Consider the following 22,541-nt stretch of genomic DNA (forward strand, 5'->3'; position numbering starts at 1 on the left):
GCATTTCACAGCCAATTGTTAAGGAGTTATGATGAAAATTAGCACCTCTAAATCTGAGTCCAGGGTCCTCAGTCGGAAAAGGGCGCAGTGGCTTTCCCAGGTTGGGGATGAGATCCTGTCTCAAGTGGAGTTGTTCAAGCCCTGAATCTTGAGTTCTTCTTCACATGTGAGTGGAGAATGGAACAGGTAACCGAGAGGAAGATCGGTGCAGCATTTGCAGTGATGTGGATTATGTATCAGTCTGTCGTGGTGAAGACGGAGCTGAGCCGAAAGGAGAAGCTCGCGACTTACCAGTCGATGTGCATTCCTACCCTCACCTGTGTTCATGAGCTGTGGGTGAAACAACATTCCAGAGACAAACAGACAAAATTAGTTTCCTCTGAAGGGTATCCAGGCTCTCCCTTAGAGGTAGGGTGACAAGGTTGGTCAACAGGGTGGGGGCAGCCTATTTCTCATTTAGAGGAGCCAGATGACTGGCTCGGGCATATAGTGAGGATGCCTCCTAGAGGCCTTCCTTGTGAGGTGTTCTGGGCACATCCCAATGGGAGGAGGCCCCAGGGATGACAAGGGACACGCTGGAAAGACTGTGTTTCCCGGCTGGGGGAAGAACATCTTGGGATGTCCCTAAAAGAGCTGGACAAACTAGTTGGGGAGAGGAAATTTTGGGCTTTCCTGCTAAAGCTGCCATCTCTGTGGCAGGAGCTCATCTAAGAGTAAGAAAATGGATGAATGGACAATGATTTATTGAATGGTGGCACATACAATTTGTTTGTGCAAAGAAATTGGGCCCCCTGTCTCCTTATCTTAAGTCAACAGTCTCAAACTTGGGCCTTAAACTGGACAGTGATTTCAAACTTCACCGGCAAATTGGTGCCGTTGTTAAATCCAGCTTCTTTCACCTTAGACAGCTGTCCAAAGTAAAACCTCTCCTCTCTCATGAACACTTTGAGACAGTACTTCATGCCATTGTCACATCCCGGCTCGATTACTGCAATTCCCTTTACTTTGGAGTCAGCCAGTCCTCCATTAAGCGCCTTCAGCTGGTCCAGAATGCTGCTGCCCGCCTCTTGACTGGTACTCGTAAGAGGGAGCACATAACGCCTACTCTGGCATCCCTTCACTGGCTCCCCATACATTTTAGAGTTATTTTCAAGATCCTCTTATTTGTTTTCAAATCTCTAAATGACCTTGCGCCACCTTACTTCTCTGAGCTCATCCGCCCCTACACACCTGCCCACCGCCTCAGGTCTGCGGACCAGACATTTTTAGAAGTACCAAGAACTAAACTGAAGCTCAGAGGGGATCGAGCCTTTTCTGTTGCTGGTCCCTCTCTCTGGAATGACCTCCCACTGAACATTAGGCAAGTCTCCTCGCTGCCCATCTTCAAATCCCTCCTCAAAACTCACTTGTATTCTTTGGCATTCGACTCAGTATGACTTAGATTTGTTCTTGGTTTTACTGTTCGGTGCTTTCTACCGTCTTTGTTACCGATTTGTTTTACTGTTTATTGTATGTTAAATTGCTCCATGTACAGCACTTTGTATGCAGCGATGGCTGTTCGAAAGTGCTCTATAAATACAATTGAATTGAATTGAAAAAAAAGGTTGTATAGTTCCCCTTTAATTAAAAACTCAATCTCTCCACAGGACACATGGTGCCAACCTCAGAGAACCCCGCTCCAAAGAGCTCTGACCCCTCTTGGACCAGAAGATGCCCGCACTGCGCTGGAAATTTATAAACTGGTATAGGAAGGACCACAATGTAATTCAACTGTTGCACTCATTATTTACACATTTCAAAACGTTTTTCCTTAGATCATGCGATTCACAGGTGAGTCAGACCTCAGTGACTCAGAGGAGCAGTTGTTAGGAAACTACATCATTGAGAAAGGACAGAACCGACCTGCCTTGAGGGATGAGATCCTGGCCCAGTTGGTTTACCACACATGGGGGCAGGGTAATGAACATCACAGCCTGCAAGGATGGTTGCTGCTGGCTTGCTGCCTCTGTGCCTTCACTCCATCAGCAGAACTGGAAAAACCCCTGCTAAAGTAGGTGGCATATTTGTGTTGTCCTTTTTTTTGGGTCGCAAAGACCTTTTGCAACTCTCTGTATTACCGTTAGACCGATTATCGTCTGGGGGCGATTGTTACAACATTAACTGTATTTCATGATTCCTTCTGGTGAGGATCTGATTTCAAATTCCAGCAGGACCTGGCTCCTTGTCGATACCGTCAGAAGCACCAAAACCTGCTTTCATACCCATGCCATCACAGTGCTGACCAAAATGTATGGAGTATTAGCAAAAGGAAAATGAGGGCCACCAAATTCCAAAACAAAGAAGAGATGACAGCAAGTCCCAACAAAATCTGGCCTTCGATAACTACTAGACCAGGGGTGGCCAAACTTTTTGGATCGAAGATCTACTTTTCGATCAACTAACCTCCCGGGATCTACCCTTACCGGCGCGCATGCGCACAAACACACACACACACACACACACACACACACACACACACACACACACACACACACACACACACACACACACACACACACACACACACACACACGATGAGAAACAGCCTGAAACAGAGGCATGCCACGCACTTTTTCAGCCTGTTAACTATCGTAGCTCACACGTACCGTTTTAAAGTGCTTCCCTGGGCCCTCCTAGATTCCTATTCTTTGCTCGTGCCCTCTGTGAATTGTACAAGACGCAAACTCTGAATGAGAATCATGACGATAAAAGATAGAGCGCAACAGCTCTGATCACAAGCTGCAATTGCAAACTGCTGAGTGCTAACAACTTCCGGTGAGGTAATCACGCGCCACCGTAAATTTAATATTTACCTGCTTTATTTTTTTTATTTTTTTTAAGTGAAAATGAGACTGATAGGATGAATAGGGTGCAGTGTATATTAACACAAAAACTATATTACTAACATGTACAAAGACACACAAATTGTTGTTTGTTTTTTTTTCTTCTCGACACTCCTCGGATCTACTTGGGACCTGTCTTAGATCTACCGGTAGATCAGGATCTACCTAATGGGCACCCCTGTACTAGACAATGCCATGACACAGTGAGGTTTCCTAAAAGGGGATAACTCATAATTTGCTCTTAATTATTTTGAATTCAACGAAAGTAATCCAACCCTCACACTACTTCATGAAGAATTACCCCTGCCTAAAACATAGTAAACCTGGGAATGATTAACATTTGTCCCACAAAAAAACATATCAGGACAATGACACGCTCGGTCAAAGCAATGTCAATGTAAGAAGATGGTCAACGTCACCTAAAGTTGAATAAAAGAACAAGAATCATGTGACACTGACGACGCCAGCTCAGAGTTCTTGGCCTGCTTGCACTCAAAAGCAGCCTTGATCCCTTCCTTTGCTAGTCCTGTAATCTTAATTAGGTGCCCCACTCTTACCTTGGTGTACCATACTACTATGTTAGGGAGGAGAGATGTAGTGGTGACCTCAGTGGGTAACTGGAGATGACTGTTGAGGTCTAACCTTATCTCCTAATGGTGGTCAGGGGAAAACGGCATTTGTGTCTCCCTTGGCCTGTTGTATTTTTGTCATTGCTGTTGGCTTTAGTCCAGAACTGTGGTGGTTCTCACCATCCAACCCCTGATCTTCCGACCCTAAACTTTGCCCATGAGCTCTTGGTGCTGCAGCCTGCTGATAGCTCAGTTCTCGAGTGTGGGTATTCCAACTTTGGCCAGTGGGTAAATTAGCAATGGTGATCTTTATTGACTGGTCTCTTGACTCTCTCGGCTCCAGTGCCAGCCTGGAGCTTTTTTTTTGCATGTAGCCTTTAGCGGCAGTGGTAAATGCAGTGCAAAAAAGTGGCCTTTTTCGCAAAGGCAAGTTGACAGTCCTAGCCACTTTCTGATGAACACGTTAGCTTTCCCATCATCCCATTCTACTCACGGCAGAGGATCTTGCTCACTTTTAATGGCCACATCGCTCTCCTGTAGAATCTAAACCGATTACATCAGATTTTATATTTGCCATGATAGTGGCTCTGATTGATTCTTGCCAGACCAGTAAGCTGTTATGTCATGGTCCTCCTCTTCGGCCCAGATGACATCAATGTTGGCATTTATGACTCCTCTTCTGAGTCCATCCATCCATTTTCTGATCCACTTGCGCTCACAAACGTCGTGGGGCGTGCCGGGGCCTATCCCAGGTGTCTTCGGGGGAGTAGGCGGAGTGCAACCTGAACTGGTTGTCAGCCAATCGCAGGGCACACATAGACGAACAACCATCAGTGCTCACACTCACACCTAGGGACAATTTAGAGTGTACCATTAACCTGCCACGCATGTTTTTAGAATGTGGGAGGAAACTGGAATACCCACAGAAAACCCACACATGCTTGGGGAGAACATGCAAATTCCACACAGGAAGGCTGGAGCTAGAATCGAACCCTGCACCTCTGCACTGTGAGGCGGACATGCACGAAAGACAACAAACACCAGATAACAAAAGACAAAAACAACAAATGCAAGAAGAGCTCTTGCCGACGGCTGCCAACTATGGCGCCATCTTGAATCTGTCTACATCTTGTTTTCAGCGTGTAGGTTTATATTGCAGGGGGGCGGTGTGAATGGATTTTGTTGCCAAGTCCTCCAAGAAAACATTGCTCATGATTGTACAATAGTACAATACACCAGGACACGCAAACAAAAAGCTGAACAATAAAATAAGAAATCAGACATAACAGTTCACCGTAGAGGATGCATCCAAATAAAGGGTTTGGGCATAGCTTGACGGATTTTTCCGAGCCAATCTGCTGTTTTAAGGCATATCACAGGATGTGGTGACAGTTCTGACGAAGGCTGAAGTGACAGCCGAAACTGTCAGAAAGGTAAGGGGATTCTTTCTTTACTGGACAAGACTTGTCTGGAAACAAAATAAACTTCAAACCCAAAGTCTTAACTTCATTCATTCATTCATTCATTCATCTTCCGTACCGCTTGATCCTCACTAGGGTCGCGGGGGGTGCTGGAGCCTATCCCAGCTGTCTTCGGGCAGTAGGCGGGGGACACCCTGAATCGGTTGCCAGCCAATCGCAGGGCACACAGAGACGAACAACCATCAACGCCCACACTCACACCTAGGGACAATTTAGAGTGTTCAATCAGCCTGCCATGCATATTTTTGGAATGTGGGAGGAAACCGGAGCACCCGGAGGAAACCCACGCAGGCCCGGGGAGAACATGCAAACTCCACACAGGGAGGCCGGAGCTGGAATCGAACCCGGTACCTCTGCACTGTGAAGCCGACGTGCTAACCACTGGACTTAACTTACTGGGAAAAAAAGAAAATCAAGATGTACTTCTGGAAGTAGAGAGTCACCAGAACAAGGATGAGATTTGCAATGTCCCATCGCTGGAACTTTTCAAACAAAAACTCAAAACTCACTTGTTTCACAAAGATTTTGATGTTTAGAGTCCTCTGTTCTGTGTGAATCAGAAACACTGTATTTTCTTCCCTTAAGACTGACTGATCTAAAGTTACACTGTAAACGAGTTGAGTCTTTTAATTTTATTCATGTTTTCAGTCTAAATTGTGCAGGCAGCTTAAAAAATATATATTTCTAAAAAGTATGTTTTTCATACTTCCCATTCAGGTATGTTTCTGACTACGGACCCATGCAGTACCGTTCACTGTGCCAACACAGGCTGCTCATATCCATGCAACTCCCAGCACCCACTCATCGTATTTTTCCCCCAACTCAGCTGGAATGGACCGCCAACAAAAGGAAAGGCACAATGCTTGTGGATGTATACGCAGTCAACGGTAAGACAAATGCCAATGTTAGGCACGCCCCGAAATTGTCACTTGCAAGCAGCAATAAATGGCACCCGCGCCACCTTTTTTAAGCCTTGTCCCTGAAATGATAACAAAACTTGCCATTCTCAGCATAGGCAAAAAAGCTAATTATTTCGGCTGTTTGTAGTGAATACCAAGACTAGCCATGAAATAAGTGCTGGCTTGTTGAGGTGGTCCGGGCATGTCCCACTGGCAGGAAGCCTCGGCATCACTCTGGACATGGTAGATCAGTGATTCTTAACTTGGGTTTGATCAAACCCGAGGGGTTCGGTCAATCGGTTTCAGGGGTTCGACGGAGCCTCTGCCACGGAGATTAAGACATACCTGACCGACTCAAGATGTAAATTAGTTATGACACGCCAGCTTGGCCATCGCTGACTGCAGATGATCACATTACATTGCTTGTCAAGTCAGTGCTGCGAGAAATTTATTTCGCTCCACAGTCACCGTGTGACTGTACTGAGAGTATGTCATGCAGTTTTAAAAAAAACTATACTTATGCCATGTAATTTTATTATTTTTTTTCTTCTTTTAATAAATGTGTTTTTTAAACGTCTTGAATTTGTAAAATATCATATTTTTATTTTTTATGAATGACGGGTTCGGTGAACGTGTATATGAACTGGTTGGGTTTGGTACCTCTAACAAGGTTACGAACCACTGCCCTAGAGAGACCATGAAAAGTTGGAAGAAGTGGCTGGGGAGAGGGAAAGCTGCTGCTTAAATAATGGATCGATGGATAGTTTTGTGGCTTTATACTTTAAGTGTAATCAACCGTAATTATTGATTGAAATGGCGAGTAATTGAAATATTGAGTAAACAATTTTTATTGCGATATTTTCCATTTCTGAGACATTTACATAATGGCTCAAATTGCCTTGGAACATGAATTTCTTGAGGAAGAAACATTACAAGAGGGTTCATTTGCTATTTACAAAAATGACAATCGTCTAAATGCTGGGAAAAGGTCTATTTCATTTTTATCCAAGGGATTTATTTTCATAATTCACTAAGTGTATTCTATTACAGTCAGTTGTGACATCTCCAGTGGAAACACTATGTATTGTCATTTCTAGAAGAGAAACACACAGTTGAAGTGGAGTCCTGGACAACAGGAGAAAAGCTGGCCTCGTGGCTTCTCCATGCCAGGTGCTTCATATGAGTATATTGACAGCTCATTGTCTCTGCATGTACATACTTGCAGTGTACTGTATAAGTATACTGTCCATGTATTCAGTAAATGATTTACTAATATTTCATAGAGGTGTGATCGAAGCAACACAGGGATGGTCTGTGTCTCTTCTGACTGATGATGGGTGGTCTGAGTTGGCTGGATCAGACTTTGTCTTGGATCTGCTTGGTGGTGCTGAGGCAGAACTACTGCCACCAAGCACGGCCTTATCGACCAATTCTGATTACCTATTCAGTGCCCAGGATGACGGGTATAAGTATACTTTTTTTACGTTGCTCGTTAAAAACATTATCCCACTGAGCGGCGAAGGTTTGCGAGTGCAAATGCAGTTCGTGGGGGGCTTGAGGATTCGTTCAAGGTCGCAAACGGTCACAGACGTTTGCCAGACATTCGCAAATGTTCAGATAATCGTGGCAACACAAAAAAATGTTCAAAATCTTGACAAACGTCTGGCCAATGTCTGTCAACTGTTTGCGACCCTGAACAAAACCTCCATCCATCCATCTATTTTCTGAACTGCTTTATCCACATAAGGGTCGCGGTCATGCTGGAGCATATCCCAGCCGTCTTCGGGCTGTAGGCGGGGGTACACCCTGATTGACCTGTGATTTGGGTACATCCAATCACAGGTCACACATTAACAACCAACCATTCGCACCCACAATCACACCGAGGGACAATTTAGAGTGTTCCATTGACCTGCAATGCATGTTTTTAGAATGTGGGAGGAAACCGGAGTAGCTGGAAAAAACCCACACAGGCACGAGGAGAAGATGCAAACTCCACACACAAAGGCCTGAACCTGAACAAAACCTGACCAAAAAATAAAAATCAACATTCGCTAACTTCACGAACATTTGCAAAACGTTGCCGCTCAAATGAAATAATGGCTTTAGAAATATATAAAACAACGAAAAAATTGAATGCTTCTCTTCTCACTGATTATCATTTTCAAAGGTTACCAGTTACAGATCTCGATGACTTCATTCCGCCAGCACCTGCCGTTGAAGCTCCAGGAGTTTCTCATTTTCACAGAACCCTTTCGGGAAGTGACTATCCACAGGAAGGTATGGCAGATTTATTCAGTAAAAATGTCAACATGTTTCCTCCAATAGTATTATCAACAAATGATTAATATTTGGTGGGTTTTCTCAGACTGTGCTTTCACACCGATGTTGTGCACCCATTCAATAACTCATTTCAGTTTATCATCCTTTTTTCTTATCTGTAGGCCATCGTCGACAGATGGATGCATATGTTGATGACTTATTTGACCTGGACCAAGGACAATTGGTTAGTATATATAAAGAATATAAAATAAAATAAAAAATTATATCCAAACATATTTAGACCAGCAACTATTTCCTTACAAGTTCACAATTTTTATTTATATCAGAATTGTTATTAGAATAAACAAATAAATAAAGAATGGCTACCCAGTTGGTGACTGGTTAGCATGTCCACCTCACTGTACAATGGTCCAGGGTTAAGTTCCAGGCTTGCTGTGTGCAGGTCCCATGTTCTCCCCATCCCTGCCTGGGCTTTCTCCGGGTACTCAATTTTCCTCCCACATTTCAAAAACCATGTATCTTAGGTTAATTAGTCACTCTAAATCATGGGTGTCAAACTCAAGGCCTAGGGGGCAAATCCGGGCCCCAACATCATTTTATTGAGCCCCATGTGTGTCAACTTCCAAGATCCTTGCGGAAATATGTCCCGAAATGTCAAATTGTCATCTGTCAAAAATGAATTTGTGATATTACAGTAATTTTGTTACCACTCACTTGAACAAACGTTTACAGTTGACTGATTTCAAAACTAGCAATCCATCAATTTGTTGTGTACAAGTAATAATGCGATGAGACAATTAATCACTTATGTTCAGTATAAATAAAATATTTAAAATTACTCAAAATAATATATATGTGCATCGATATGACCAACATGTTTTTTTTTTTTTTAATAGGACATGGATAGAGTGGCTGTGCTAAACCGCAGGATGAGAGGTAGAGGAGGTATTGGACCCATGCAGCCTGGTTTATACAGCTCTGGTATGTGGAAAACTCCGTATCCACAGGACTGATCTGCAGACCATAAGTTATTGCATGATAAATACCCATTATGAGAAAACCTAAATTAATTACTATAACATCATGTAAGTTAATGAGTTTTAAAGTCTCAATTTGAATCTTGTATCATTTTTACTGTATATCATGTTCAGGTCTTGCTTTGAAGCTGAAATCTGTCCCAGCTGCCTTTAGCAAGGGCACAAAATAGAAAACTTTTCTCTCACGTTGACTCAATTTGAGCAACTAAGGGTTTCCAAGTAAGCTGAGACAACAGGTTTCGTCTGGCTCCAACTGTGTTGAAATTGTTATGCGCCCTACCTTACTACTCATTTAGATAGGGCACTTTCAATTAAATCAAGACAAAAAGCATTGTCTTTCTCTTGCTTTTAAACAACACTGACCTAACAGCCAGCTGCTCAATGGGCTTCCAATTCCATTTTTCCATCGCCGGGTCCTATGTTATCACGTTAGGATCCGACTCACTCTCTACATGACAGATGTGACTTATCAGATTTGCTGTTTTTAATGGCAAGTATATGTACATCTTCACTTGCTGTACTCTGACGAAAACTCAAATGTTTTACCATTGTCCATTGGTTGAGTTTTTGTGGGTCTCTTTTGCTCGCAATCTGACTCCCAAAGACAATTTGGCTTTGAAGGACCTGTCATTGTTTTCACTCTCCTGTGAAAATGAACTGATTCGATGTAATCAGAACTCATCATTCTGTTTTCTAGGTATGACTACTTTGATGCCAGGTTATCCCATGGGTAAGTAACTGGAAACTGCAAAGCACAGATGTCAAACAAGGCCCATGGGCCGTATCCTGCCTGTGAGCCAAGCCGTGACAGCTTCACTTTTTCTTTGGGTTTACAATTGGTTATTCATCATAAAATGATGATTAAATGCAGTTACAAAAATGTAATGGGATATGGTGATTATATAAATTCTTACACATACAATACCGTATTTTCCGCACTATAAGGAGCACCTAAAATCATTTGATTTTCCCACAAGTCGACAGTGCGCCCTATAATCCGATGCACCTTATAAATGGTGTTCAAGTCTCTTTATATTCCCCAATGAGTTGTTTTCTTGTCAGTGTTCCTGTACCATCTAGTGGTGATTGTTAGCAGGAACCAATTGTAACGTGAAATGGTTCTGCCCGACACTAATTGACATGTGCATTCACCAACACACACTCAAACAGACAACTACTTTGTGAGCTCCGCGCCGCTATCATGAAACGAAGATAATACCAAAAGCATAGTTGAGTACTGACCAAACAAAGGAAGAAGGAGACAAGCAAAACTTCTCAGTATTGTAGCCCCTAATGTATGGTCTGTGTGCCTTTTTGTTGACTCAATTGTCTGCATAACTTTTTGTCTTTCATTTATTCTTTTGTAATCCCATTTGTATTGATGTTTCATGTCCGTACACGCACTCAAACAAACAAATAGTTTGTGAGCTCTTCAAAGCCATAATGAAATGCAGATGATACCAAAAGCATAATCAACTACTGACTAAATGAAGGAAGAAGGAGACAAGCAAGACTTTTCAGGATATTTAGCCCCTTGCTGGTGTGAGTCCACGAGATTTGTGCGCCTTTTTGTTGAATCGATTGTCCTCATAACTTTTGTCTTTCGTTTATTGTTTTGGAATGCCATTTGTATGTACAGTATTTTCACGACTATAAGGTGCCATTAAAAGTCTTACATTTTCTCCAAAATGGACAGGACGCCTTATGATACAGAGCGTCTTGTGTATGAGCTGAGTTACAAAATCTGACTGACAGCCGACACGCTGTTTACATAGAGAAAAGGCGGAGGTGACTGTGGACAGGCATGCGGCAAAGAAGTCGGCCAATCAGGGAAGGGTGGGCGTGTATATATACATAGAGAGAGAGAGAGAGAGAGAGAGAGAGAGAGAGAGAGAGAGAGAGAGAGAGAGAGAGAGAGAGAGAGAGAGAGAGAGAGAGAGAGAGAGAGAGAGAGAGAGAGAGAGAGAGAGAGAGAGAGAGAGGAAAGGCATGCGGGGGAGCAGTCCGCCAATGGGTGAAGGGTGGGCGTGTAAGTGGACGCTAAAGGGTCGCCCCAAGCAGGTACCAACACCTGTATAGAGTGTGGCAATGTGCATTGTTGCAAAACAACTTCGGTTTTGGTTTCTAAGAACCCCCGAAAATAAATTCTACAAAGAGACACGCTACGAAGCTTAGTTCAAACTTCAAGCCATCGGTTATGCTTTTGGCATGCGTGCCCATCTCACAGCAGCGGTGAAAAACCAAGTCAAGCAAATGAACTCTGAGCTTGCTGTTATTCCCGGAGGCTTGACTAAAGAACTCCAACAGCTGGACATCGGCATCAACCGGGCGTTCAAAGTAAAGTTGCGAACGGCATGGGAACAATGAATGATTGATGGCAAACACAACTTTACAAAGAGTGAGAGGCAGCGCTGGGCGAGTTACGCCACAATTTGTGAATGGATTGTGGCTGCTTGGACAAACGTGTCTGCTTGCACTGTTGTTCGAGTTTTTGGCAAAGCCGGCACATTTCTGTGGAGCCACATAGCAATGAGAGTGACTCTGACAACGAGAGGGAACACGGCATTTTTGATGGATTACCGGTACTTGCACAATTGTTCAATTCTGATACAGAGGATGAGGACTTTGGATTTCTGGGTGATGATTGATAGAAAAACGTGAGTACATTGTACGATGGCTAAATAAAATACAACGGAACTCAGTTTTGCTTCTGTTGCCTTTTTAAAAATGGGTTTTTAGCTTGTACCTGTATGTCTTGGCATGCTACCGTATGCTTCAAGCTAACGTGTTTTTAGCGTACACGCATGCATGTCGTATGTTTAAGCTGGCGTATGTTTTACCGCTTTAAAACTGCGGCCAATAATACAGTGCGTTTTGTCTTTGTGTAAAATACAGAAATATCACCCATTAATGAGACTGCGCCCAACCATACGGTGTGGCGAATGGTCGTGAAAATACGGTCTATGTTTCATGTCAGTGTTTGTGACCATTTCTTATTGCTTTGTTACAGCTGCAGCGGTTGTATAGGCTCGATATAAATAAAGCTGCATTCCATTATTATACTGTTGTATTCCCTTTAGTGTAGCTCCATCTAGTGGATCCAGAGCGCAAGTGCAATCACTATTGTAGCTTCTATTCTATGCGCCTTACAATGCAGTGCGCCCTATATATGAAAACAGTTTAAAAATAGTCCCTTCGTTGAAGGTGCGGCTTACAATCCGAAGCGCCTTATAGTGTAAAAAATGCGTTAGCTTATTAGGTGTTCCCGTACTGTACCGACTGTGAACAGAAAACCCAGATCATGTGGCTAATGATGAAAAGAATGTCATACTCCTGCCATAATTCACAGCCTGATTGAAATTTTGGTATCACGTTCTCCAAGGCTTACAGATGTGTTGAGTTTTCATCATTCATCTTAATGCCTCATTGTGGTTTATGTCTAGGAATGCCAGTCAGCCCTTCAATGCCAAACTATGGTACAACTCCCATGATGCCAGCTATGACAGCCATGCACTCTATGCCAGGTACTGTCTCAGCATTTCAATTCTAAAATTGTTTCTCAATTGATTGTTAAACTGACTTTATCTACCCAAATGTCCACACAGCCATGATGATGCCTCCGGCTCCTGTTCCCTCAGTCACTGACCCCATGCAAATGGCAGCCACACAGCAAGCCCTCATCAACCAGCAGGCTATGTTTATGGTTTGAATAAACACACTTTTAGTCTTTTACCACATCATTTATTTAGTTATTTTTTCATTATCTCTATTTCCCACCTGCCCCTGGTTTCTCTCCGCAGGCGCAGCAGATGACTATGCAGGCAATGACTCTGTCCCAGCAGCAGACACAAGAGCAGCAGTGGTTGAGGGAACAGGAGAGGAAGCGGGAAGAGCAGCAGAGGTTGAGGGAACAGGAGAGGAAGCAAGAAGAGCAGCAGAGACACACGCTCACAACTTCCACCCAATCTCAACCTGCAAGGCAGCCTAATCCTCTTTCGGTGAAGGTAAATTACATGACTACTAGTAACTGTACACGTGAATCCGATATTCCAAAGGTTTATGGCTTGTACTTTTTATTTTATTTTTATTTTGTGAAAACATCAACGGTATGAATCAGGACTCGGCATCTCACCTTGAACCCTGGGAGAGTGAATAGGGAAGCACCTCATGGTGCACAGCTGCACCTTTGGGCCCCAGTCTCACTTTGCCCAAAAGAGCAACATGAATCCATCATCAGGGAGATTTTTTTTTGGTGCATGTCAGGCCTCAGACCCTTTAACCCTGGTAGTGGGAGCTGCGAAGAGATTCTGACAAACTGTCAAAAACCTTATGAGGAAGGAGCAGTGTCCCGTTCACTGTTTACATTGTAGGTGGGAGCTTGCTGACCTCACCTTGCAAAATACAGTTCAATTCCAAATACAATTCCACAAAAAAATGGTAACCCTTCGGAATTACTGTACCTGGATTACAGCTAAATTGATAAACATGTTTGTTATCTGTCACAAAACAGGTTTTGAACCAATACAATAATACCACAGAAACACTTAGATGCTTTCATGATTTTGTTTTCATTGGACACATAATGTAAACACATGCAGTGGAGGTTGGGAAACCTTAGGCCCTAAGGTTTTCTTTTTAGTCATTTGCCTAAGGCGCCTTTAGTCATTTGCCTAAGGCGTAGGCAAATAATTTCTCCATGGCAACTTTTTCATTACAGGTTCCAGCATGGCCCAACCTAGTTTCTGTTGATTTTCCTTTCCAACCGGTGCCAGTCAGTTGGGGCGGGAATGGGGCCAAATCAACTTAACTGTGCACCAAAACTAACATTATCATCAAATGAATGTAAACACATATTGACAATATTTAGTCCGATTATGAATGACATGTTTTTTGGGGTTTTTTAAAGCGTCATCATTACTCTAACTCATTCACTCAAAAATACATTTTTAAACGTCTTTTGAGACTTGGTCCAGAATTGGCTGGTACTGAATGAGTTAATAGTATTGATGTAGTAATATATAGCGGGTGGTAAAGTGAGTTCAATTTTTGTTCAGATTGGTCATCTTATGTGATCGAGATCGAAAGGTCTAGAAAACAACAGTTGAGTAAGAGCAGCAACGAGGTTAATAATCAGACAAGAGACATGGGATCTTGGCAGTTCTTAAATACATATTTTAACATGATGATCAAATTGGCAACAGGTGTGAGGAGAACCCCCTCCACTGCCACCTGCTGGAGACACACAAGAACAGGATCATGACACATGTATGGTTAATTGAAGACTAAAGTGTCCATAACCTTAAATATGAATATGGTTGTTACAATCGAGTGAGGAATGGTGTCTCATCCAAAGCCATCTGAGACAGGCTCCTGAAAAGGATACACAGTAGAAAGTAGATCATTGAATGTATTAAAAAAAATCTATAATAACACATTGTATGTTTGTCACACCCTCAGGAAGTGGATTCACGCAATCAAGATCGCCCGCAGTCTTTTAAAGATAAAAGGCAGTACTTCCACAATATTGGTGAGTAAACCAATTAAAAGGATTACCGTATTTTCCGCACTAAACGGATCACTGCATTATGAGGTGCACCTTCAATGAATGGGCTAGTTTAATTTTTTTTTCCTATACAGTGAACATTCTCTAATAATAATAATACATCACATTTGTAAGCGCCTTTCACAACACTCAAGGACACTGTACAGCCAAGACCAATAGTAAAACACAGATAAAATAATAAAGAAAGAAAGAAAGATTTAAGGCGGGTAGGCAAGTCTGAATAGGTGGGTTTTGAGCTGGGTTTTGAATAAGGAAAGAGAGTCAATATTACGAATGTTGGGAGGAAGTGAGTTCCAGAGTTTGGGGGCAGAGCGACTGAAGGCTCTGCACCCCATTGTACTGAGACGGGCAGAGGGTAGAAAAAGGTGGAGGGAGGATGAGGACCTGAGTGAGCGAGAGGGAATGGAGATTTGAAGAAGATCTGACAGATAGGGGGGCGCAAGGTTATGGATGGCTTTGAATGTATGAGAAGTATTTTGAAGTTGATTCTAAGTTTGACAGGAAGCCAGTGGAGCTGTCGGAGGATGGGGGTGATATGATGGAAGGAGGGGGTTCTCGTGATGATCCGGGCTGCTGAATTCTGAACAAGTTGAAGTTTATGGAGGAATTTTTGATGGACACCGAAGAGGAGTGAGTTGCAGTAGTCAATACGGGAAGTGACGAGACTGTGAACAAGGATAGCGGTGGTGTGCGGCGTGAGTGAGGGACGGAGGCGGTTTATATTGCGTAGGTGGAAATGAGCGGACCGGGTAATGTTATTGATGTGGGAGTGAAAGGATAGTGAACTGTCAAGGATGACACCCAGACTCTTCACCTGGGGGGAAGGAGATATAGTGGCATTATCAATTGTGAGGGAGAAACTGTCGGCTTTGTTTAGAGTGGATTTGGTACCGACGAGTAGGAGTTCAGTTTTATTGCTGTTTTGCTTGAGGAAATTGTGGGTGAACCAAGATTTGATTTCTGAGAGACAGTGAGAGAGGGACGAGGGTGGGAGAGAAGCGTCGGGTTTGCTGGAGAGATAGAGCTGGGTGTCATCCGCAAAGCAGTGAAAGTGTAAGCCAAATTTGCGGAAAATGTTTCCGAGTGGAAGGAGGTAGACAATGAAGAGGAGCGGACCGAGGACAGAACCCTGGGGAACACCAGAAGAAACGGGGAGGGATTGTGAAGTAAAAGAATCAACTTGAATGAACTGAGAGCGGCCAGTGAGATATGAGTGGAACCAATGTAGAGGGGTGTTGGTGATGCCTATCGTAGAGGGTCTATTGAGGAGGATGGGGTGAGAGATTGTGTCGAAGGCTGCACTCAGGTCAAGGAGGATGAGGATGGAAATAAGGCTAGAGTCTGCTGCCATGAGAAGATCGTTTGTGATTTTTATGAGGGCTGTTTCAGTACTGTGACAGGGACGGAAGCCGGACTGGAATTGTTCATAAAGACTATCGTCGGTGAGGTGGGAGTGGAGCTGAGAGGCGACAGTTTTCTCTAGAATTTTCGAGATGAAGGGAAGATGGGAAATGGGGCGTAGGTTATTGAAGTCATTGGGATCTGAACCATTTTTTTCAGGATTGGGGTGACAGCTGCAGTTTTGAAGAGCACAGGAACAATTCCAGTCGACAGAGAGGAATGGATAATGGCTGAGATGAAGGGAAGCAGAGAGGGTAGGCAGGATTTGACCAGAACTGTGGGGAGGGGATCAAGCTGACAGGAGGAAGTCTTGGATTTAATGATGAGGTCTGAAATTAATGAGAGATGGGGGAGTTCAAAAGAAGAGAACAGTTTGCAAGGGGTGAGAGGGTCAGATGAGGGGAAAGGTACAGAGGAGCCCAGATGCTGGTGGATTCTGTTGATTTTTTCATTGAAAAAGAGGAGAAGTGCATTGCAGGTGTCACAAGAGTAAAAGTGAGTTGATAGGGAGTCAGGAGGTTGATTGATTCTGTTCCAAAGGGAAAAGAGAGTCTTAGTATTTCCAGCATTGGAGCAGATGAGTCTGGAGTAGTAATGTGATTTTGCTTGAGAGATGGAATCCTCGTAGAGGGATAGCTGAGCTGCATAGATGTCCTTGTGAGCAGTGAGGCCGGTTTTCCTATAAAGTCTCTCAAGCTGCCGGATTTGGGATTTCAAGGAACGTAGATGAGGGGTGAACCAAGGGGCAGACAGAGTAAAAAGGACAGAGCGGGCCTTGACAGGGGCGAGCGTACAGAGGATGCTGGTGAGACCAGAGTTATATTGGAAAACCAAATCATCAGGAGTGGAGTCAATGTCCGGAGTCAGGGTGGTCAGCCATGCAGTGAGAGAGTCAATGTTAATATCTTTAATATTATGGTAAACAATGGTCCGGGGTGATTTGGCAGTTGAGAGCTGGAGTGTAATGTAGAATGAGATAAGGAAGTGGTCCATTATTGGAAGTTCATCAGCAGTACAGTTGGAGGGGGAAATACCAGAGCAGCAGGTCAGATCCAGGGTGTGACCTTTGATGTGTGTGGGAAAATCTACAAATTGGTCAAAACCAAGACTGTTAATTGAAGAAGTGAAGTCAATGGTGAGAGGAAGAGCAGTGTTGTCCATATGTATATTAAAATCTCCCAGGATTATTACATTTGGTGACAGAGAGGAGAGATGGGTGAGGACAGTAGACACTTCATTTAAAAAGTCGCGGTGGGGTTTGGGGGAGCGGTACACTGTGGCAATAATCGTGGGGATGGGTCCGGATATTTGACAGGCAAGGCATTCAAAGGAGGAAAGTGGCGGGAGAGAAACCGAAAGTACTTTCCACTTCTCGCGGTATACTATCGCGAGACCTCCTCCGCGACCAGAATCGCGGGGCTTGGAAATGTAAACAAATCCCGGGGGAGTGGAATCGTTCAACTGTGAGAAGTCCCCGGGAGTTTGCCAGGTTTCATTCAAGCAGAGAATGTCAAGCTTACGGTCCGTGAGGATATCTTCAATGAGATTACCCTTTGCCGTAAGCGAACGGATGTTAAGTAGCCCGAAGTTGACGGCGGCAGTCTCGCTGCTGCGGGGGCCGTTAGCCGACCTAGCCAAGCCGGCTAACGCACGATGGTCGATGGATCGGCCGCCGTTTCTGGATGGCCGACGGGAGGAAGACCAGAAGGAGACGATGGTGTTGAATCGGTTGAGGCAGAAGCCCCGACGAGACCCACGATGAATATATTTCTGGGAAGGAAAGCGAACGTTGTCCGGGAGCCGGTGTAGAGCAGGAGGAGGGCCCAGCCATTGGAAGCGGAGCCGAATGAGCTCGGCCAACGAGTACTGGAGCAGACCCTTGACAGGTCAATGGAGGAGCGACAGGTTGACAGGTAGGACGCTGAGACGCCGGGACGAAACAGTCGAAGATAGTTGAGAGTGCGAGGCAGGCGTGAATGGGGGCTGGGTGGAATGACTGTGAGATGATGATCGTGATTCCATGCGAAACAGTAAAACAATCGAGCGTAAAAACACCGTAAAACACAAAAGTTTGATCGAGAGCAGGGGCAGCCAAAACGCGCCAGCGTTCACTCTACCCGGAAGTCCCAGAATGCAACAGCACCGATCAACTGCGGGGTTATCCACATGCCTGAGGACCAATGACCTCTAGTACGGACTCCTGTTTGCGTTGTCCAATCTGTCCTGATAACAGAAATTCCTCATTTGGGAAATGAGCATGGTACATGTCCTTTATGAACCTGAAAGTATGTTGACAAAATGCACGTGTAACAACACAATCAATAAAATGCAAATATATACTGTCCAAAAACTGTTTATATAACAAAAACTGCAATACAGGTGTATCCAAAAAAATCACAACAGGAAAATACATACAGTATTTTAATGTCTACCTTTTTCTTTTTTGGGAAAAAATGTCTATTTTGGATTGTTTTGTTGGATGCATTCTTTGGTTTATGACAATGTTTGCCTGCGTGTCATAGAGTTTTCTTGCTCGTTGCAAGTAACTGTCCCATTGATCACCAATGTCTGGTGATTCTTGTGCATACTGAAGGATTTTTGTTGCCATTTGCATTGCTTCCTTGCTGGATTGTGGCTTGTCATCAGGAGTTGAATTGATGCCTTGTTTTTTTTAAGTTTCGTAGATTTGTGTCTTTCCGACTCCAAGTGTCTGCTGGATGCTTTTTACTTTGTGTACAGCCTTGCTCAAACAGATGCATTTCACTCACTCCGCTACAGTCATTAAGGTTCTTCTACGTTTTGATGCTATGACCCACAGGACGCAAGTGAATAAAGTAAAAAAATTTCGCAATTGCAGTAAAACGGCGGACGCCAATAAAAAGTCACTTACACGTCGCAGTTTCAAATCTGATGAATGAAAACGGTGAAGCGAACACGTTTCTTCCGTCGTGTCGGGTGGGCACTGCTTTTTAAGCTAGTGCCGCAATCTACCAGACGTAAGTGAATAAAGTTAAAATCGTTCACAATTACAATAAAACGCACGCCAATAAACACTCACTTACACGTCGTCGTTTCAGATCTCATGAATGAAAACGGCGAAGCGAACACGCTTCTTCTGTCATGTCGGGTGGGCACTGCTTTTTAAGCTAGTGCCGCGATCTACGAGACGTAAGTGGATAAAGTTAAATCATTAACAATTACAATAAAACACACGCCAATAAAGTCACTTACACGTCATCATTTCGGATATGATGATAGAAAAACACGAAGTGAAAATGTGTCTTCCGTCATGGTTTTCCATCGCATCGGGTGGGCGTTGCGTGTATTTAAGCTCCCGCGGCCTTCCGTCTCCATCCGGGTTACAGTGGAATTCCCGCTTACGTAAGTTCCAATAACATGTAATATCGTAATCAAAATGTTAATGCATAGGTTTTTATTCCGGGTGAAGGAAATTAATTTTCGTAGAATTCCGGGGATTGGAATGTTTCCTGTATTGGACGCATTGGATTATAATAATAATAATAATACATTTTATTTATAAGCGCCTTTCAAGACACCCAAGGACACAAAACAATACAGGTTGAGTAGCGGCAGCCAAGCGCACCAGCGTTCACTCAATCCGGAAGTCAGAAAGAAACCACAAGGGAGGGAGAGGGAGAGAAAAAAAAACACGCGCGAACTATCCTCATTTAGAGGATAATTTCAGTTAGGCAAAAAAACCCTGCACAAGCATACAGTTACAACAGGTCACAAGACATAAACAATGAAGACGGCGATACAAGGGAGTGTATGAAGGAGGGGGTGATGGTGGGGGACTAGCTTCCGTGCATACTTTCATCAGGGGAAGGTCGAGATAGCAGATGTTGTTTTGGTGGCAAGGCGCAATCTACAATACACCCACTCGATGGTGCTACGCTCATTCCGTTCGAATCGAGAGACATTCATGGCCGCCTCCGAAAAACGTAAATTAACGATTATTTCAATGAAACTATAACATTTGAATATAATGCATCAAAACAGAAAATCAAGCGAGGAAATCACAAAATAAATTCTATAGCCCCCTTGGCATTTCCTTGAGCATAGCTCCAACAGAACGATCAGATGTCAGTAAAATGTAGGTGACTGGAATGTTTAAGAAGTGTATCATTTATTCCTTTGTTGCGTATTCACAAACGAGGAAATCACAAAATAAATTCTGTAGGGGGGGCTATCGAATTTATTTTGTGATTTCCTCGCTTAGTTTTCTGTTTTGAAGCATTATTTTCAATTTTCATAGTACCATTGAAGGAATCGTTAATTTATGTTTTTCTGAGGCGGTCATGAACGCCTCTCGAGTCGAACGGAACACGGAAGAAGAGAAGGCACGGCGACGGACAAAGACGTACCTATTAGGGATGTGAATCTCAGCACTGAGGATGATTCGATACACATCTCGATGCACTACCAGCGATGCGATACTTAAACGATACATGGAATTTTCTGGCGACACGATGCGATACATTTCACCGTCTTCACGATGTGATACGACACGATACACATTTAGTTCAAATCAATGCGATCCGATACGATACAGTGCAATTTGTTGTGATACTGTGCAATTAAACATGATGCAAATACGCAAAGAAAAAAGTTCAGTATGGTATTGCAAAAAGTAGACCACTTTATTCCTTATAAACAGTAGAACGTGTAAAACAACTTATTTAAGCCCTTTCACAATTTGGTTTTGTGCAAAGAAAATGTAAACAATTTGGCACCTGAGACTCATAGCGGTTGCTGTAGTGTAAACACTGACTACTCACTGTGTCTTATATGAAATATCAGTGTCTTATATGAAATATCCATCTCCATATGACAGAAAAAAAATACAATTGAAACAATGTGGCAGTCACAGCCTCAAAGCTGCTGTGTGTATTGTAGCGTACACAGACCACTCTCACTGAGTGTCAAAATGAAATGTCCAAAAGAGTCATCCATATATAGTTTTTCCTTGCGCGGTCACAGTGAGCTGCAAGGGGACCCCCAAAATAAGAGGCGATTTTTTTCTGATCCAGACCTGGTTTGCCAAGAGTTTCTCCGGTGTCCAACGAGGAACTGGCCGGGGAGGCGGGGGGGGGGGGGGGGGGGGGGGGGGAGGCGGGGGGGGGGGGGGGGGGCGGGGGGAAACCTGTCGGTGATGTGGTGCCATCGTTTTAAATGGTCTACTCTGCATATTTGTGGTGCTGCCGTTGTATGGCTTCGTAGTGCGACATTCTTTGCAAATTACGGAGCTTTTATCAATCTTTCCGTCTTTCTTTTCGAAGCCGTACTATTTCCAAACATAAGATCTGAATGTTGCGGAAGCATTAAATACAGTAGATTCCTCGCTGCTGCTTGCGGGAACTTCCATAGTGTTTCGCTAGTTGTGTACTGGACTGTATGTGACGCACAGCTACCGTCCGCATTCAACACAAAACGCAAAACGATGGTGCATTCAATGCACCTAGGAAAGGGCAGAGAGGTAACGTTTAACATGAATAAAACGGCGCTTGAATCGGATTTTACCGATACCGACCAATGCATCGTGATGAATCTCGATTTCACCCGTCAATCGCGTTGTACCCAGTGAATGAGCCGATGCACTCGCATCGGGCACGTGCGCATCGATGTATCGATTTATATCGATTATTTTCCACACCCTTAGTACCTATATTTGTTGAGACTGTGAAAACCATTAATATGGTGTGTGTTTTAAAAAAAAAAACAACACCACGGCTCTCCTTTTTTCGGAGCTGCAACAAAAACATATTTAATAAAGCAGCGACACAGTTCACTGAACCAAGAGCAAGTTATAACATTGTAAACATGTCTCCAGCAAGAAGCCATCTTGAGGTCGATATATAACCGTAATGACCATACACAAGGCGCGTCGGATTTTAAGGCGCTCGGTGAGCTTTTACGAAAATGGAAGACTTTTTGGCACGCCTTATAGTGCAGAAAATACAGTAGATCTTTTATTTTCATGTAATTTTTTTGTGTGGGGGGGGGGCAAAGTCATAAATTTCAAATTCAACCTTGATTTCCTGACATATCACTCTCAACCTTAAGGTGAGGCTACCCAGGTTTCTCCCTCTACCGGATTCAAACAGCAACAACCTGCACCATCAGCACAGCCGTCCCCTCCTCCTGTAGCACCTAAACCAAAGGGTAAGAACACAAATCAAATGGAATATATGGATCCATCTAACTTGAAAAAAACTTTCACTTTATGGAATATGTAATTCTGTAAATTTCCCCAGTGTGGGACGAATAAAGGATATCTTATATTGAAAGGGGAGTTTGCAGAGGGGGGCGGGGGTTGTTTGTTTTTCCAAAGAAACCACCACACCTAAGGAAAACAACCTATTTGAGACAGAGGGCATGACGAATAATGTGCCAATTATTTACAGC

General features: G+C 43.6%; 1 protein-coding gene across 1 annotated transcript in view; it reads left to right on the forward strand.

Moving 5' to 3' along the window:
- The window catches only part of myo15b (myosin XVB), a 68,859-nt gene that overhangs the window by 5,006 nt on the left and 41,312 nt on the right, over positions 1-22,541 (forward strand). The window contains exons 5-18 of the mRNA XM_052070969.1: positions 1,647-1,742; positions 1,815-2,050; positions 5,650-5,819; positions 6,929-7,001; positions 7,115-7,294; positions 8,002-8,111; positions 8,276-8,337; positions 9,011-9,095; positions 9,849-9,881; positions 12,595-12,675; positions 12,757-12,854; positions 12,952-13,155; positions 14,609-14,678; positions 22,200-22,298. Coding sequence (XP_051926929.1) covers positions 1,647-1,742; positions 1,815-2,050; positions 5,650-5,819; positions 6,929-7,001; positions 7,115-7,294; positions 8,002-8,111; positions 8,276-8,337; positions 9,011-9,095; positions 9,849-9,881; positions 12,595-12,675; positions 12,757-12,854; positions 12,952-13,155; positions 14,609-14,678; positions 22,200-22,298 — 1,597 coding nt within the window. The remainder of the gene's footprint in view (positions 1-1,646; positions 1,743-1,814; positions 2,051-5,649; positions 5,820-6,928; positions 7,002-7,114; positions 7,295-8,001; positions 8,112-8,275; positions 8,338-9,010; positions 9,096-9,848; positions 9,882-12,594; positions 12,676-12,756; positions 12,855-12,951; positions 13,156-14,608; positions 14,679-22,199; positions 22,299-22,541) is intronic.

Source organism: Hippocampus zosterae, chromosome 7, assembly GCF_025434085.1.
Source record: "Hippocampus zosterae strain Florida chromosome 7, ASM2543408v3, whole genome shotgun sequence".
Taxonomy (NCBI): domain Eukaryota; kingdom Metazoa; phylum Chordata; class Actinopteri; order Syngnathiformes; family Syngnathidae; genus Hippocampus; species Hippocampus zosterae.